We start from the raw sequence: 16,023 nt of genomic DNA, 5'->3' as shown, positions 1-16,023 counted from the left end.
CATGTGTCAAATATGAAAAAAAGAGAGAAATGAAAAAAAAACAAATGCAAAAAAAAAAAAAAAAGTTCTACCCTATTATCACAAGAATTTAGATTCCTGAATTCTTTTCACGCATAACATTATTATGTATTATATGAACAGCTAGATTATCATTCAAAGCAAACAACAAATCCATTAGTACATAATTGTGAAAACAGGGTAAAATACATTGTTTATGAACAGAACAAGGCTGTTTTTTATAATAAAAAAAAAAAAATATGCATGGCTTGCACAAGCAGCAACATCCAACCATCAAAATCAAAAAATCGAGGCCAAAGAAAGAAAGAAAAAAAGACAGGCATTTTTTCATGTCTTCTGTCTTTTCCAAATATAACGCGTGTGTGTGTGTGTGTGCGTGTAGGCGCCGGCATTTTTATTGAATATATTGGGACGACAACACTGATTCACAACGTTTTTTTTTCTGTTGTTCGACCAAAAAAAAAAAAAAAAAAAATCGAAATCCCACGAAGAAAGTTATATAATTAGGTTCACTCTATAGAGATTGTAATATTGATGATGATTTGAGTTGTTCATCACAAAGTGTTGAAATTTGTTTTTGATATATAAATTGCCCAAAAATTTTTTTTGTTTCTCTGTTTGTGATTGATTGTAAAATAATGTCCAAACGAACATCTGAATATCAATTGACTAAAGATAATTATAATAATGATGATGATGATCATGATCATTGTCCATCATTATCATCAATTGATGATGAAAAACAAACGGCCACTCAAGAAGTATTGAAAAATCGTGTATTAATTAAAGCTAAACGAAGAAATTTAGATTCATCATCATCATCATCATCATCGTTGGCAACATCGAATGTATTTAGTGGATTTAAAGGTATAATAATAAATAAATAAATATACATTCCTAATGAAAATTATTGGATAATAAAATTAATCTCAAACAATCAGGTTTCACATCATTTGGTGGTGATACAAAATCATCATCATCAAATTTTACATTCAATTTTGGAACAACAACAACCACTGCTGCTGATTCTTCTGCTGCTGCTGCTGCAACAACCACCATCACTCAATCTGATACAAAAAATTCAACATTTTCATTTGGATCTAAAGACGGATTGGGTACAAAACAAAATGGTAATAACATGAGTACCATTCCATTGACCACTAAATCATCAGCTGAAATGAAAATGACGGCCACAACTGGCACCGATAGTAATAGTAATAGTGGTGGTAGTAATGGTCACCATGATAATGATGATGATAAAAAATCGGAAATTTTCTTGGCAAATTTGAATAAATTGAATGAAAGTTTTGTTGAACACATTTCTCAATATACATCGAATCCAAAGTGAGTAAACATTTCTTCATATTTTTTTGTTTGTTTCTATTTATGTTTCATATATATCATCATCAAATGTATATATAGATCAATCTATGATTTTACATTAGTTTGTGAAGAATATATTGCAAAATGTAAAAAACTTCGTGAAATGTCATCATCATCGTCATTGTTGGAATCAGATACAAAACGGCAAACATCTGCAGAAAATACAGAAAAGGATAATAAAAATGTTGGCATAAAAAAAGGTGATAATAATCAAAAAATGGTTTCCGATGAAAAATTGGATTCTCAGTCAACCATGAAATCATCATCATTTACAATACCATCATTGTCATCATCATCACAATCATCAGCCGCTACGACATTGACAAAGAAATCAAATCAAAATAGTGAGCTATTTTCGTTTGGTATTAAAGCAGATAATTCTTCTGCTAAAGATGATAATGATGGAAAACAAAGTGGTGGTAATAATACGGGATTTTCATCATTAAAATTTGATTCCATAAAAACATTCGGTAACAAAAATGATGGTGATCAACAACCGAAACTATCATTTCCAACTACATTTCCAAATCCGATTTCAACATCATTTCCATCATTCGGTGATAGTAATGTGAAAAAAGTGGAAGATTCTAATACTGAAACTACTGGCGATGATGGTGATGGCGAACAGCCACCTAAAGTTCAATCATTTGAACATAATGAAGATGATGCTGTTTATACGAAAAAGTAAGTGGTGGTGGCGTTTTGTGACTGAATTAATTGATTTGTTGTTTTTGTGTTTCGCACAGGTGTAAATTGTACTATAAAAAAAATGATAATTTTGTTGAAAAAGGATTGGGTTTTCTTTACATAAAAACACCGAAAAATACTGAAGATGATGATGATGGCAGTAGTGGTGGTAGTAAATCACAATTATTGATTCGTGCCGATACAAATATGGGAACAATTTTATTGAATATTGCATTGATTGATTCATTACCAATAAGTAAAGCCGATAAAGGAAAAGGTGTTCTTATTACTTGTGTACCGAATCCACCATTATTAGAAATGATCAACAATAAGAAAAAGAAGAAAAACAATGATAATAATGATTCAGTGGATGATGCTGATGTTGATAAACAAACGGTAACATTTTTAATTCGTGTTAAACAAACAGATTGTGATGAATTATATGATAATCTAATGAAATATAAAAAAACATAAAACAAAACATATATATAGGACATATATAATTTTACCTCAAACAATAATCAATCAACCATAGTGTGTAATTTGAATTTGTTTTTTTTTCTTCACTTTTGTTGTTGAACTTGTATGACATTTTTTTTACAACAACAACAACAACAACAAAACAAATATTTCATTGATAAACTTTTTGTTTCAGATAAAATAAAATAAAGAATAAATTAACAACTAAATAAACAAAATGAAAAATCGAATTGTGTTTGTGAACCACCGGTTCGATATTTGCTATTTAGATCCAGATGGATCATTTGAAATTTTCAATTCCACACATTTTACAGCTTAATTGCCAAAGACGTTCAGCATCATTGTTGTTGTTTGTTGCATTTTTCACCATATTTTTGATTCGGCGGCAATTTCTTTGTTTTTTTTTTGGAATAAAAAATTAAATTTTGCGAGAAATTTTTCAGCATAAAAAATCAATACTTACGCAAAATAGCCACCAGAATCAGCGTTAATATTTGAATCGAATGCACAATGTAATGTGGTTTGTGCACCCAATTCTGGAGTGATTAGAATCATACGACGAAAAAAATTAAGTAAACATAATGCCAAACCATTAAGATGACGACCAAGTTCAGTATTGACCAAGCCTGGATGTACAGCATAAGTACGAATATTTGTATCACAAAATTTTCTTGCCAATTCAATGGTAAACAGAATATTTGCCAATTTACTTTGTGCATATGCTTTCAATGGTGTATAATGGCCACCATCTAGATTGATATTATCAAAATGAATCGTACCGGGTATATGTGCAATTGATGATAAATTGATAATTCTTGCCGATGATGATCGACGAATCTTATCCATCAAAAGATTAGTAAGTAAAAAATGGCCAAGATGATTCGTTGCAAATTGTGATTCAAATCCATCCACTGTTTTGGATTCTGGACACATCATAATACCAGCATTGTTGATTAAATAATCAATTTTATCAACATTACGATTGATTTCTTCAGCACATTTTCGTACTGATTCCAATGATGATAAATCTAATTGTATCAATTTTATCTGATTTTTGATTCGTTCATCATCATCATCATCATTGTTTATCTGTTGAAGTTCATCCAAAATTTCTTTACGAACACTACGAGCTTTATCAAGATCACGACAAAGCATAAAAACATTTGCATCTAAACGTGCAAAAACACGAGCTGTTTGTAAACCGATACCGGAATTTGCACCAGTAATCACCACTGTATGGCCAGTTAATTTTTGTTCATCGGGAATTTTTGCACGTCTTCGTCGATATACACCGATATTGTTCAGGAAATTTGCTTGTGATTCAATTATAGATTGAAATTGAAAATATAACATTAGATAGAATCGATAGAAAAAACCATTATTATTGGCATTCATGATGAATGAATGAATGAATGAATGGCTGTAGTATATAGATCCAGTAAAGCTCCAGATCGATCCAAGTCGAATAAAGAATGACAATGAAATGGTGGTGACATGGTGAACACCAAAAAAAAAAAAAATATTTAGGTAAATTTTTCATTTGAGAAAATAACATTGTTTGTTCAACAAAGTGTGAAAATTTCTTTGTCAAATAAACTTGAAACAATAAACGAAAGGATTTCTGTTGTCGTTGTTGCTGTTCATTTGTTTTGTTTGACCAGGATATTGCGTCAAAATAAATGTTATTTGGATGAAGAAAAAAAAATAATAATAATAATAAGAAATGTCAAGTGTAAGTTTGAAATTATCTTGATATTTGTTTTCAATTTTCGTTGAGAAACAAAAAAAAAACAAAAAAAAAACAAAAGTGAAAAGTTTACAAATCAATCAAATGATTTTTATTCGAATTCAAATTATTCGAAATACTATCGATATATTGTGGATGGACGATTGTATCGATGTTTTTAAATTTTTTTCACATTCACCTGTTTCTTTTTTTTTGTTGGTTCCATTTTTGGGCATCCTATTTGTATTCTTTTTTTTTATTTTTGGTCCTGGTTCACTGGTTTTTTATCATATATAATTATTATTAAATGTTGTTGGCTGGTTGTAAATCATTATCCTTGAATTTTTGTTTTTGTTTTTGTTTGTGTGTGTAAACAATTCAATCTCGAATCGAAATGGAAAAATCAACGATGCATGATGTACAACAGTAAACCAATGGAAAGAAGAAATGGTCAATTTTGAAATTTTTTTTTTTTGCTAAATAAAAAAATGGACCACATGTCGCCACCTGTTGCCAGAAGATGGAAACAATTTTGATTTAAAATATCATCCTGTTCCATCATCATCATCATATCACCAAAAGAATTACCTTACCTGAGCTTTGTAATGCAAATTTTTTTTCTTTTCTTTTCTTTTCTTTGTTTCTTCCTTTTTTTTCTCTTTTCTTTTTTCTCTTTTCATTTGTTCATCTTGTCATTTTTTTTTCTTCTTTCTCTTCTTACTTATTTTTTGATTTCATTTTGTGCAAATTCATTTTCCCCTAGTTGTTCCCGACTAGTTCTAGGGGACAAATTAAAATAAAATATTATTAATATTATTATATTATCATTGAACCGAATCATGGAAAAGAATATGCATCGAATATTATATGAAAATGAAGATGGACATATTGATACAAAACAATCATCCTTGTGGCTTAGAAAAGGCAATATATCCCCGCAAGAGGAAGCAATGGCTTGCAAGCTACAAGATCGAAATGTGTTCTATAACCGGATCAGATGCCCGAATTGCCGAAGAGGCACAATGAGTGTGGAACATTTAGCAACTAATTGTGGCGGAATGATAAATTTTGATTACAAAAAGCGTCATGATGATGTCCAATAACAAACCAGACTTGATGGTCCATGACATGAAAACGAACGAGATAATGCTAGTGGAAGTAGGAATAACCAACAAGAGGATCATCCCGAATACAGAATCGACGAAACGTCGAAAATATGAACTGCTGGACAACGAATTGAAGTCGATGTATGGCAGTAAAGTGACCACAGTACCGATTGTACTAACGTGGGATGGTCTGGTCACGAGACACTTCAGGAAGTATGCTGAGAGCCTGGGGTTGACAGAGAAGATCCAAGCGTACATCCATGGTCAGGTGCTGAAGAGGACCATGGAGAGCGTAAGGATTGATCTGAGTAGCTCTCAGGAATGTACAGGATAAATCCTATCATATATGTAATTATTATTATTATATTTATAGCAAATAAATCAATATTGCAGTTCTCACTCAAATTCACCAACAATAATTATCGTGTTTTATTATTCATTTTGGATTAGCTTATATAATAAATTCAAAATTACAATTTGTTTTGTTTTACATATTCAGATGTTCAAATGCCACATTACCATTTTGGTAATTTTTGTCATTTGTTACAGTCATGACAGGATGTTTTACATTTATTAAAATTAAATTTTCATGTGTTCACCATATCCTTTGATGATCGGATCGGTTTAATCGATCATTTTTGATTTCCATTTTCGGTATTGTTATGATTTTACGAAATCATAACAATTCCCTGACCCATATTTATAATTGTAATTTTAGATTCATTGTAATGCTATTCAACTTAATGTAAATATATATTCCTTTGATATAAATAAATAAAATAGAAAAATTTTTTATATTATTATCATCATCATCATCGTAATCATACTTTGTATATATGTAGGACATTATGATTCATATCGACGAATGAGAAAAAAGTATGAGAAAACAAAAAAAAAAAAAAAATAAAAAAAAAATATCACCACTCGAACTGAAAGATTGACAACGGACAACGTGACATTGATCTTGTATATATTGACACATTTCATATCGTGTGTATCGTACATTTTTTTTAAAAAAACTTGTGTGTGTGTGTGTATGATCCGAAAAAAAACGAAATGTACAACAAAACAAAGATTTTGTTTGACAATAAACGATATGTGGTCAAACAAAAATGCAAAAAAAAAGGATTTATTGGCCCTGGAAAAAAAAGAACATTTTGCTTGTTCGATATCGAAGAATAACCCCCCCCCCCCCACACACACACACATGTTCAAGGTCATCATGGATTTTCAAATTTTTTTTTGTATACCAAAATTCAATATCATCATTGATGATGATGATGATTATCGATCCAGGACAGTATGTAAAAAAATAAAAACAAACAACGACATCGAATGAACAAGATGATGATCAGGTGGCTCTCCACATATTTATGTCTGATGATGATCCGGTCAAACAGATCATCATGATCAGATGGCCATCAAATGATGATGGTGAATATGGATTGAGCTGTTGTTTGTTTTATTTTCATTTATTTTGATCACCATAATCATTTGAAATCATCTGATTATCAAATGATTTTTTTTCGTTTTTCACATTTGCCTTTAGGCTTGATTTGTACTTGAACTTTTGTAATAATATAATAATCCTAGTGATGATGAATTTTTATCCATCTATAATCCAAGGACCTTGACTAATATTAAATGGAGAATAAAAAAAAAACTAAATAACGATCAAGATCAAGATCCTTGGGGATCATCTGATCATCATCATCGAATTTTTTTTTTGTACTAGAGAAACAAGTTTATAAATTATAATAATATTACGTTGTTTTAATTAAAAAAATGAAAAATGAAAATAATTTTTGGGTGTGTGTGTGTATGTGCTAAAAGTTTTTTTTTTTCGTTTGTTCGATGGAAATCATGATCATCAATCGTTTGATGAGTAGTGTGTGTGTGTGTACGTGATTCGACCTATGACACACACACACACACACACAAACAAAAGAAAAAAATGTTGATGATAAGAAAAATAAAATACAAAAAAAAAAAAAAAAAACACGATACGTGTGTATTCAATATCATAATGCGAACCATATTGTAGTTTTCACTGGTGTTAGTATGTGTGTGTGTGTGCTGTAGTAATATAATCACTAATCAGCTTATGTTTAACTCTATTTTTGCCAACTAAATGGTCAAAGATTATCAACACCATCCCTCTATATTATTACAGAGCAGAAAAAAAAACTTGACGCATGGCAAATATTAATTCGTTCGTGGTTTATTGCTACTGCTGCTGCTGCTGCTGCTGATAGTGGTGACGGTGACCAATAAATACCCATTGACCATCGAATCATCGAATCATTATTGGTCTGTCTTTATTTTGACATTGTTGTTTTAAATCTGTGAATTTTTTTATTTTATTCCAATATATTCTACCCAACGAATATTATCGTTCGGAATTCTATTTTCATATACACGGATATTCTGTGCATGTGTCTGGTAAGTGTAATTTTTTTTTTTTTGCATGTCTGGAATTTTGTTTTTTTTTGTGTGTGTCAAAAACAAACAAAAAAAAAATTTGGAACATGGTAATATTTCATTTCAGTCAGTCAGTCGATCAATTTCTCTCTTGTGAAATCAAAATCAAAAAAAAAAAAATGATCCACGATCATCTCCATGATGAAAGTGGTGTTCCAAATTTTTTTTTTGTTCAAAAAAAAAAACTTGTTGATTCCCTTTTTGTTTTGTTCATTAATTAGCCACTGCACATTAATTACATCAGTGTTAAAAAAAGAGCCTGTCCACATAATGTGAACTATCCTCGCTCTCTCTTTCTCATCGTGTTATTTATCGATCTTGATCTTGAATCATGATCAATGATCATCATCAATTTCTTTGCCATTGAAACTTGTTTCTTGTTTACTAGGTTATATAAAAACACATTGCAAACTTTGATCACTTTTTTTGTGTTTTGTTGTCTTCATTCATTCGTTAGTTATTGTGGATTGCTGACCAATCAATTTTTTTTTCTGTTTTTTTTCTGATTCCAACGATAAATACCCAATTATGTGACCAAACATGATACACTTTTGAAAATTCTGGAAATTTTTTCACTAAATTCTTTTTTCTCTCTCTCTCACTCCATTTCAGCTTCTTTTTTTCAATAAATTTCTATATCCGTACTTGTTCTATCAATAAATAAAAATCAATCATGGTTGTACCACCGCCATCATCATCCAACAGTGATTCAATTATCGGTTCAATACCGGCACCAATTGCAGCTGTTAATCATAATAATATAACCACCACTAACGATCATACTGATGCATTTCATCATTGTACATCGCTTATGGCACAAGGTCTTGTTGAACAACTTGGCTGGATGTTTTATTATGTTAAACCAAATTCATCGATATTTATGAATGTTGATGATGTTCCCAATTATGAAGTGCAGGTAAGTGTTTCCATGTTATATTCAATTTTCACGATGATTGAAATTCAATTCAATTTTCAATTAAATTTGGTTTAGATATTTCCAATATTTGGTGTATTGGTCATTATTGAACAAATGATACGTCTAATGCAACGTAAACGTTTTTCACGTTTAAGCGATGTAATCGTCAATATTGGTGCTGGTCTCATATTTGTAGCCGTCCGTGTAGCATTATTGGGTGTGGTGATGAAATTATTCTATTTTCTTTATGATAATTATCGTATCGTTGATTTGCCCAAAAATTGTGTATCCACATGGTTCATATCATTATTATCGGTAGAGTTTGTCTACTATTGGGTACATCGTTCATTACATGAAATTAATATATTCTGGGCAAGCCATCAATTTCATCATAATGCCGTTGAAGTTGATGTTTCTGTTACATTACGTGATACAGTTGTTGATTTGGTCATCTATGAGGTATGTACATAGATTACATTACATTAATTGATTGATTGATCCATAATGTTTCGTTTTTGTCGTTTATAGTTTTTCCCAACACCATTGGCATTGTTTGTACCGCCACCAATCCTATTGGTACATATGCAATTTTCATTGATCTATCAAGTTTGGCTCCATACCGAAGTTGTATCACATTTAGGTCCAATCGAATACATTATCAATACACCACGACAACATCGTGTACATCATGGTAAAAATCCATGGTGTATTGATAAAAATTATGGTGCACTATTGATGGTTTTTGATCGCATATTCGGCACCTATCAAGCTGAAGAAGAAAAAATTGTTTTTGGCACCACAGAAAAACCATATGAAACATTCGATACGATTACATTGCATTTTTATTATTATTATGATTCTGTATGGAAAAAATTCAAATCAATGAATTCATTTGGTGATAAAATGAAAGCATTATTCTATGGACCAGGATGGGCACCAGGTATGTGTTTGCTCTATTTTCATTTGTCATGTCCATTAATAATGATGATGATTCGATTCAATTTGTTTTGAACATAGGAAAACCACGAACTGGATTATTGTCCGATATTCCACCTGTTGATATTCATGCACCAATTGAACGTTATGATTGTGAAATATCATTCTGGGAATCATTCTATGTTATGTTGCATAGTTTTATTATTGCAATGGGTTTCTATATTATCACCGATCATCCATTGGTCCGTAATTCACCACTGAATGCAATGATCATCATGTTCTATGTACTATTTGCATTGACATCATTTGGCACCATATTTGATCGACGGTAATTACATTGAATCAAATTTTTTTCATTGATCAGTAAATCTAATCACAATCTATTATTTACAGATCGATTGGACCATTAGTGGAATCATCACGTTGTCTTTTATTCTTTCCATTCGATTCATATGTTATGCAACCATGGATTGAACAGCTGACACCACCGATGCATTTACATGGTTTTATTGATTATATGTTGGGCTTAATCCGATTGATTCATATCGTATCGATCGCTGTTTGGTTGATACTTTGGTTCCGAAATGCACGCCGTAATCCAAAATCATTTAAAGCCGAATTATTGCTGGCCAGCGATAATAAATCCACATTACTGAAAGAAGATAAATGCATTAGTGCATTTGCTTATAGTAACAATATCAATGTCATCAATCAACGACGACCATGGGCAATTGCATTGTATGCCGTTACAATGGTCATATCATTGACATTTATGTTTTTCATTTTTGCACTTCGTTTCGATCATTGTAATAATATTTTCAAAACATCCAACAATATCGAACTTTAAATCAATTAACCAATTAATTTTTTTTTTTTTTTTTTTTGCAAAAAAGTTTTATAATTAATGATTTCTACATTTAATAAATATATATGACATTTATCTATATTCTATCTATCTAAAGCTTGTTGCAGCTTTTGCATCCAATAGATGGTGCAGTCATTCAATAGAACATAGAAAGAGTTCGAATTCGAATTTTTCGAATTGATTATTGTGATAATACATGTGGCACGTGGTTTTCATTTTGTGTGCCTTTGTGAGTATGTATTTGATGATTTTGATTCCAAATTCGAATTTCGAATTGAATTCGAACTATTTTCATCTCATTTCATTTTTCATTCTATTTCATTTCATTCCATCATTCATTGCTTCATCATCGTCCATTTTTTTTTAATTTTAAATCATCAAAAAACAAGCGTCGTTTATGGGCCAATAAAATGGCTGAAATGCCAGTTGATTATTGGAAAAAAGTAATTTTTCCGACGAATGTCGATTTTCCCAGTTTAACGATGCTTATCGCACATTCGTATATCGCAAGAAGAATCAGGCATACCAAGCCAAGAGGCTTCAAGCCACGGTTAAGCACAACAATGGTTTGGGGGGCTATATGGTAAGATTTTTTTTCTTTTTTTTGCATGTTTTAATAATTATTTCTTGAAAATAGGCATATTGGGAGATCAGAGTTAAGACTCTGCTCCAATAGAGTGAATAGTGAGCAATATATCAATATTCTGAAATCCACACTATTTCCCATCTTCCGTGATAAAAAAAAATAAAGTTACAAAAAGGAACTTCTTGTCCCAGGAAGATGGAGCGCCATGCCATATGGCGAAAAAGTCACAAGAATGGATTAAAACGTCCAAAATCAAAAAATTGGAGTGGGTTACGCAAATCCCAGATATGAGCCCATTTGGTATTCGTTAAAGAGGCGATTGAAGCAAACAAAGCTTCATCCATCAACTCGTGATGGTTTATTCGAGCTCTTGGTGAAATGATGGGCTGATTTTGTAGTTTTTAATCACAATTTTGAAAAAAATCGATGAATATCGAATTTATCACAATAAAATAAAATGATTATTATTATTATTATTATTACATCAGCTTCGATTTTGATGATATTCTGATAGAAAACGGCGAAATATTTCTAAATCGACAACTGATAGCCAATTTTGGCCAATATATTCATTAGCCATGATTAATAACATTGATAATGGAACAAGAATTACAACAATTGTCGTCAATAATGTCATGGCTAATATTAATGTTGAAATTAAAATGACTATCATCATTTGTAAATCACTTGGTTCTGAATCGATTACTTGTTTACCACAGATATGACTATCGAAATGAATATGTAGATTCGATGGATATCGATTATTATCATCATCATCATTAGTTTGTTTTTCAATACGACGATGTATTCGTTCATCACTGAATGTTAAATCCACGATTCGATCTGGTTGTTCATTACAAATATCAATAGTTTTATCAATAACACGATTAGTTGTATGTGGCATATCGACCAATATGATTGTTTTTAATGTTGGTATTTGTCGAATCAATGTTGTCACTGAATAATCGGTTATCGAATTAAATGATGCCAGACTTAGCAGTGTCAATGGAATGTGACGAAGATTCAACAGACCATAATCGGTGATGGATCCATTTCCTATAAATGAACAGGAATTTTAGAATTTCCAGTGGATTCATGAAACTATTACATACCGATCAATGTGAGCTCTTTGAGCTTTGGGCATTGTTCATTCAACGATCGTAATGATAGATCATTGAGACGTAGATTCCAATCAAAATCACCAATTATCTGTAATCGTTGTAGATTTTTTGATCGTCTCAACATTTGTTCAAATTGCTGATGATTTAATGTCGATGGACTTTCATAGCTACGAATCTGTTCCAATACAAGACTATTCAGTGATAGCAGGCCAATATCCGATAGCCATGTTGTTTGATCATCATCAGTATGAAAATGCAATTCCAATTCAGTGAGTCGGTTGAATTCTTGAAAAACTTTCAATGAACCAAGTGGGCCAAAAACGGAAAGAAAACGAACATTTCTTCCATAGCCAAATGCAACATTTGCTAGAATAGTTTCAATTGATTCACCTTCAGCTAGATTACCACATATTAGACATTCGATATTTGCCCCCAAATAACGAACCGATTTGCCCAACCTTTTATTATCGGAAATATCCAAATAGCTAACCGAAGAACAATATTGTATCACATTGGTCAATTGTCGTTCATTCAAATGACATTGTCGTAATGTTAGCGATTGCAATGATGGATATGTTCGGTTCAATAATTTCCAGCCATAATCTAGAACATAGACAAAGAAAAAAAAATCATTTCAATTATATGTCGGCCATGGTTTTCACATATAGGAAACACACTTTCTCGTTCATTCAAATCGATTTGGTTTCATTTCGATTATATATGAAATCAATCATCACATCATAAATTAGCAACCATTATAGATTGACATTCATTTACATATAGGATTACGGAAATGATTGTTTTTTTTGCTGTTCTTGTTTACTTGATAAAAAAAACGAAATGAGGACAAGATACTGAATGAGTGTGTATCCTTATAATGAATATACCACATACACACAATCAATCTATACACAAATGGAAAATTTTTGGTTGCTTTTTGAAGGCTGTAATTTTTTTTTTTGGAGATAATTCGAATGCAATTGACTTCTATCTATCTATCGATATACATGCATGCATACATGCATATTACGTCATAATCACACACACACACACACACACACACACATGTATGCGTAAGTCAAATATATATCAATCTCAACATTTTGAAAGAGGGAAAAAAAACAAAATAAACATACCTATGAGACAATTTTTGTTGAGTGATAAAAATGGTTCACATTGTTGTTGTTGAGGTTCATTGAGGCTATTGTCATTGTTTTGATTGTTACTTGAATCTTTTTGTTGCTGTTGTTGTATTGATAATGGTGATGGTGGTGGTGGTGGTGGTGTCGGCTGGTGATGATCATTTGCGGTTAAAATTGTCGTTGTTATTGTAGAAAATTGTTGTTGACAATTTACAAAACTTAAATGTCGTAAATGATGACAATGTTGTGTAATCAATGCCAATATTATATCATTTAGTTCATTGACATTTTTCATATGTAAATGGTGAATATTTGGAAATCTTTGTAACAAGTTATTCATTTTCATTAAACAACATGATTGTTGATCTAAAATGATTGAATATTTGAAACGATTCTTACAACGACATTGACAGAATGAATGTGAAAATTTATGTGTAATCTCTTTGGATTTTGTTGCCACAAATGTTGAAAATAATGATGATGTTGCACAGAATGCATAATTCCAATAATAATGTGATGAAAGTATATCATTTAGATTAGGCAATGATGATGATTCAAAATTCGTTGAAAATGGTGATGAATAAGGCCATATATATGATTTTGAATTAATGATATCATTAAATTGAATCCGATCATTATCATCACTGTCCGTATCATCATTATCATCATCATCGGAAATGTTTTCAATCGGTTCTACTGAAATTAAATTTTCACCAAATTTTGACCATTGATAAATGATATATTCAATAAACCATGGTTTAAATCTTCTTTGTTGATTAATTAATTGCTGTTGTTGATTTTGTTCATCTTGATCAATCAAACCGGATTTTTGTCGTGCATCCATAGCTAAATATGGATGTACTGCATATATTTCTAATGAATTCTCTCCAATTGCCATTTTATCCACCGCTTGTTTCCATTGTTGACAAACTGAACGACATTTTAATCGTTCCATCATGGATAAATGTTCAAATATTGATATAAGACAATCTTGATTCAATATCATCATTGTCATTATTTTTGTTGTTGTTGATTTTCGTTCATAAGAATAATGTGCACAATCGGAATATGACATTTTTGAACAATTCAACATTCGTGTCACAGACGAAGGACGTTTTCCGTTTCCATGAAAAACATTCGAATTTGAATGAACCATAACTATGTTTGTTGGCTGGTTTTTTTCCAATTGTCTTGTTTTTTTTTCACCAGCGTTTTTGGTTGAAGAAAAAGTTAATAGAGAGAGAGAGAAAAATAGACGAAACTTTTTTTCAGGTATTTTTTGGTATTGAATAATGTTGATAATAACAATAAAATCGATGAAGCATAATCATTGATGTCCTTGTCGATTATTATTATTATTCAATGAAAATGATTGCAATGAAAACAAAAAAAAAATGTGGAATTAATATTTTTCTGCTTTTCCGGTAACAACAACAACAACCAATGATGATGACGATGATATCAATCCAATCAAATTGTTAAATTGATTGAAATTCATTCAATTATTTGAAGGTTTTTGTTGTTGCTGCTGCTGTTGTTGTACAACATCGACGGGGAAAAACCAAACAACAAATGAAACAGAAAGAAAAAATTAGATAAATTTTATACCAAATAAATAAATAAATGAGTATTGATTTCATTCATTTCACAAAATGTCATTGTCTTTGAATAAATGATGATCAAACGAGCACCACCCACCCTTTACTTACCATGATCATTATAATAATAATATAATAATATTGGATATTGGACAATAAATCACGATATATATGGTGTAGTTTGTCGTTTTTTGTTGTTGTTGTTGTTGCTTCTGCTGCTGCTACTATTTACAAAATGATTCAAATGTGAAATGAATTTGAATGAATGAATGAGAGACAGAGAAATAAAAAGTGAAATTTTAAATGATATTGAAAAGGGGTTGGAGGGAAACAATGACGACAACAATGATGATGATGATACGAAGAAGAAGAAAAAAAAAATGCCACCAATTACTTTTTTTTATGTAAACACACATACAGGCAAATTTTTTTTTTGTTGTAAATACGAACCCTTGTTTTTTATTGTTTCGTTGTATTATTTATTATTGATCCATCAATCAATTGATGGCCATGATAATGATGACGATGATGATGATGATGATGTTTATCAACATTGGCATTGAATCGTGATCGATCGATTGAATTTAAAAGTGTAAAGAACAACAACAACAACAACAACAAACGTTCGATTTTTTTTGTCTATTTTGAGTTTGACTGTTTCAACAATGTTAAATTAGTACCGAAATTGAATTTCATTTCGAATGTTTTGGATATTTTGTCGAATCAACTCTTTTATCACCAATGAATGAACACACACGAACGAACGTATTAATGGTGAATGCGTAAGTTTTAATTGAGATATTTGGATTTATATTTCAGAAAAAAAGAAGAAAAAAAAATCGTCTCTCTCTCTCTCTCTGTATTTAGATTTTTTCACATTTCAAATTTGTACATGAATTGCATGCATGCATGCATGTTTGAACATACAAACGCGGGCGCGCGCACGCCATTCACAAACGTCACGCACTTGTTTTTTTT

General features: G+C 30.9%; 4 protein-coding genes and 1 long non-coding RNA gene across 7 annotated transcripts; 3 read left to right on the top strand and 2 right to left on the bottom strand.

Moving 5' to 3' along the window:
- Positions 1-272: 272 nt before the first annotated feature.
- Positions 273-2,793, top strand: Nup50 (nuclear pore complex protein Nup50). The gene is made up of 4 exons (XM_047061378.2): positions 273-885; positions 960-1,362; positions 1,441-2,085; positions 2,148-2,793. Exons 1-4 carry the CDS (start codon positions 657-659, stop codon positions 2,560-2,562), a joined length of 1,692 nt encoding a protein of 563 aa, XP_046917334.2. The 5' UTR covers positions 273-656; the 3' UTR covers positions 2,563-2,793.
- Positions 2,718-4,100, bottom strand: LOC124497446 (retinol dehydrogenase 12-like). The gene is made up of 2 exons (XM_047061098.2): positions 3,032-4,100; positions 2,718-2,960 (listed from the first exon to the last, which is right to left on the bottom strand). The coding sequence occupies exons 1-2, from the start codon at positions 3,961-3,963 to the stop codon at positions 2,849-2,851; spliced, it is 1,044 nt and encodes a 347-aa protein (XP_046917054.2). The 5' UTR covers positions 3,964-4,100; the 3' UTR covers positions 2,718-2,848.
- Positions 4,101-7,265: 3,165 nt separating this feature from the next.
- On the top strand, positions 7,266-10,685 carry LOC124497444 (alkylglycerol monooxygenase). 2 transcript variants are annotated; one of them, XM_075733943.1, is made up of 7 exons: positions 7,266-7,455; positions 7,542-7,842; positions 8,494-8,797; positions 8,873-9,256; positions 9,326-9,737; positions 9,815-10,061; positions 10,127-10,685. In XM_075733943.1, exons 3-7 carry the CDS (start codon positions 8,555-8,557, stop codon positions 10,578-10,580), a joined length of 1,740 nt encoding a protein of 579 aa, XP_075590058.1. In that variant the 5' UTR covers positions 7,266-7,455; positions 7,542-7,842; positions 8,494-8,554; the 3' UTR covers positions 10,581-10,685. The 2 variants fall into 2 exon arrangements, with proteins under 2 accessions (XP_075590058.1, XP_046917052.2); XM_047061096.2 differs by lacking the exon at positions 7,266-7,455 and having other exon boundaries at positions 7,462-7,842.
- Positions 10,686-10,778: 93 nt separating this feature from the next.
- Positions 10,779-11,666, top strand: LOC142597788 (uncharacterized). The gene is made up of 2 exons (XR_012832406.1): positions 10,779-11,181; positions 11,236-11,666. It is a non-coding gene; the product is annotated as an uncharacterized LOC142597788 (long non-coding RNA).
- LOC124497699 (uncharacterized) lies at positions 11,561-15,964 on the bottom strand. Of its 2 annotated transcripts, none has more exons than XM_075733935.1 (5): positions 15,496-15,964; positions 15,157-15,266; positions 13,442-14,978; positions 12,297-12,908; positions 11,561-12,240 (listed from the first exon to the last, which is right to left on the bottom strand). In XM_075733935.1, exons 3-5 carry the CDS (start codon positions 14,601-14,603, stop codon positions 11,669-11,671), a joined length of 2,346 nt encoding a protein of 781 aa, XP_075590050.1. In that variant the 5' UTR covers positions 14,604-14,978; positions 15,157-15,266; positions 15,496-15,964; the 3' UTR covers positions 11,561-11,668. The 2 variants fall into 2 exon arrangements, with proteins under 2 accessions (XP_075590050.1, XP_075590049.1); XM_075733934.1 differs by having other exon boundaries at positions 15,157-15,269; positions 15,496-15,948.
- Positions 15,965-16,023: the final 59 nt, after the last annotated feature.

Source organism: Dermatophagoides farinae, chromosome 9, assembly GCF_024713945.1.
Source record: "Dermatophagoides farinae isolate YC_2012a chromosome 9, ASM2471394v1, whole genome shotgun sequence".
Classification (NCBI taxonomy): domain Eukaryota; kingdom Metazoa; phylum Arthropoda; class Arachnida; order Sarcoptiformes; family Pyroglyphidae; genus Dermatophagoides; species Dermatophagoides farinae.
This window is presented reverse-complemented; position numbering and strand designations above follow the sequence as displayed.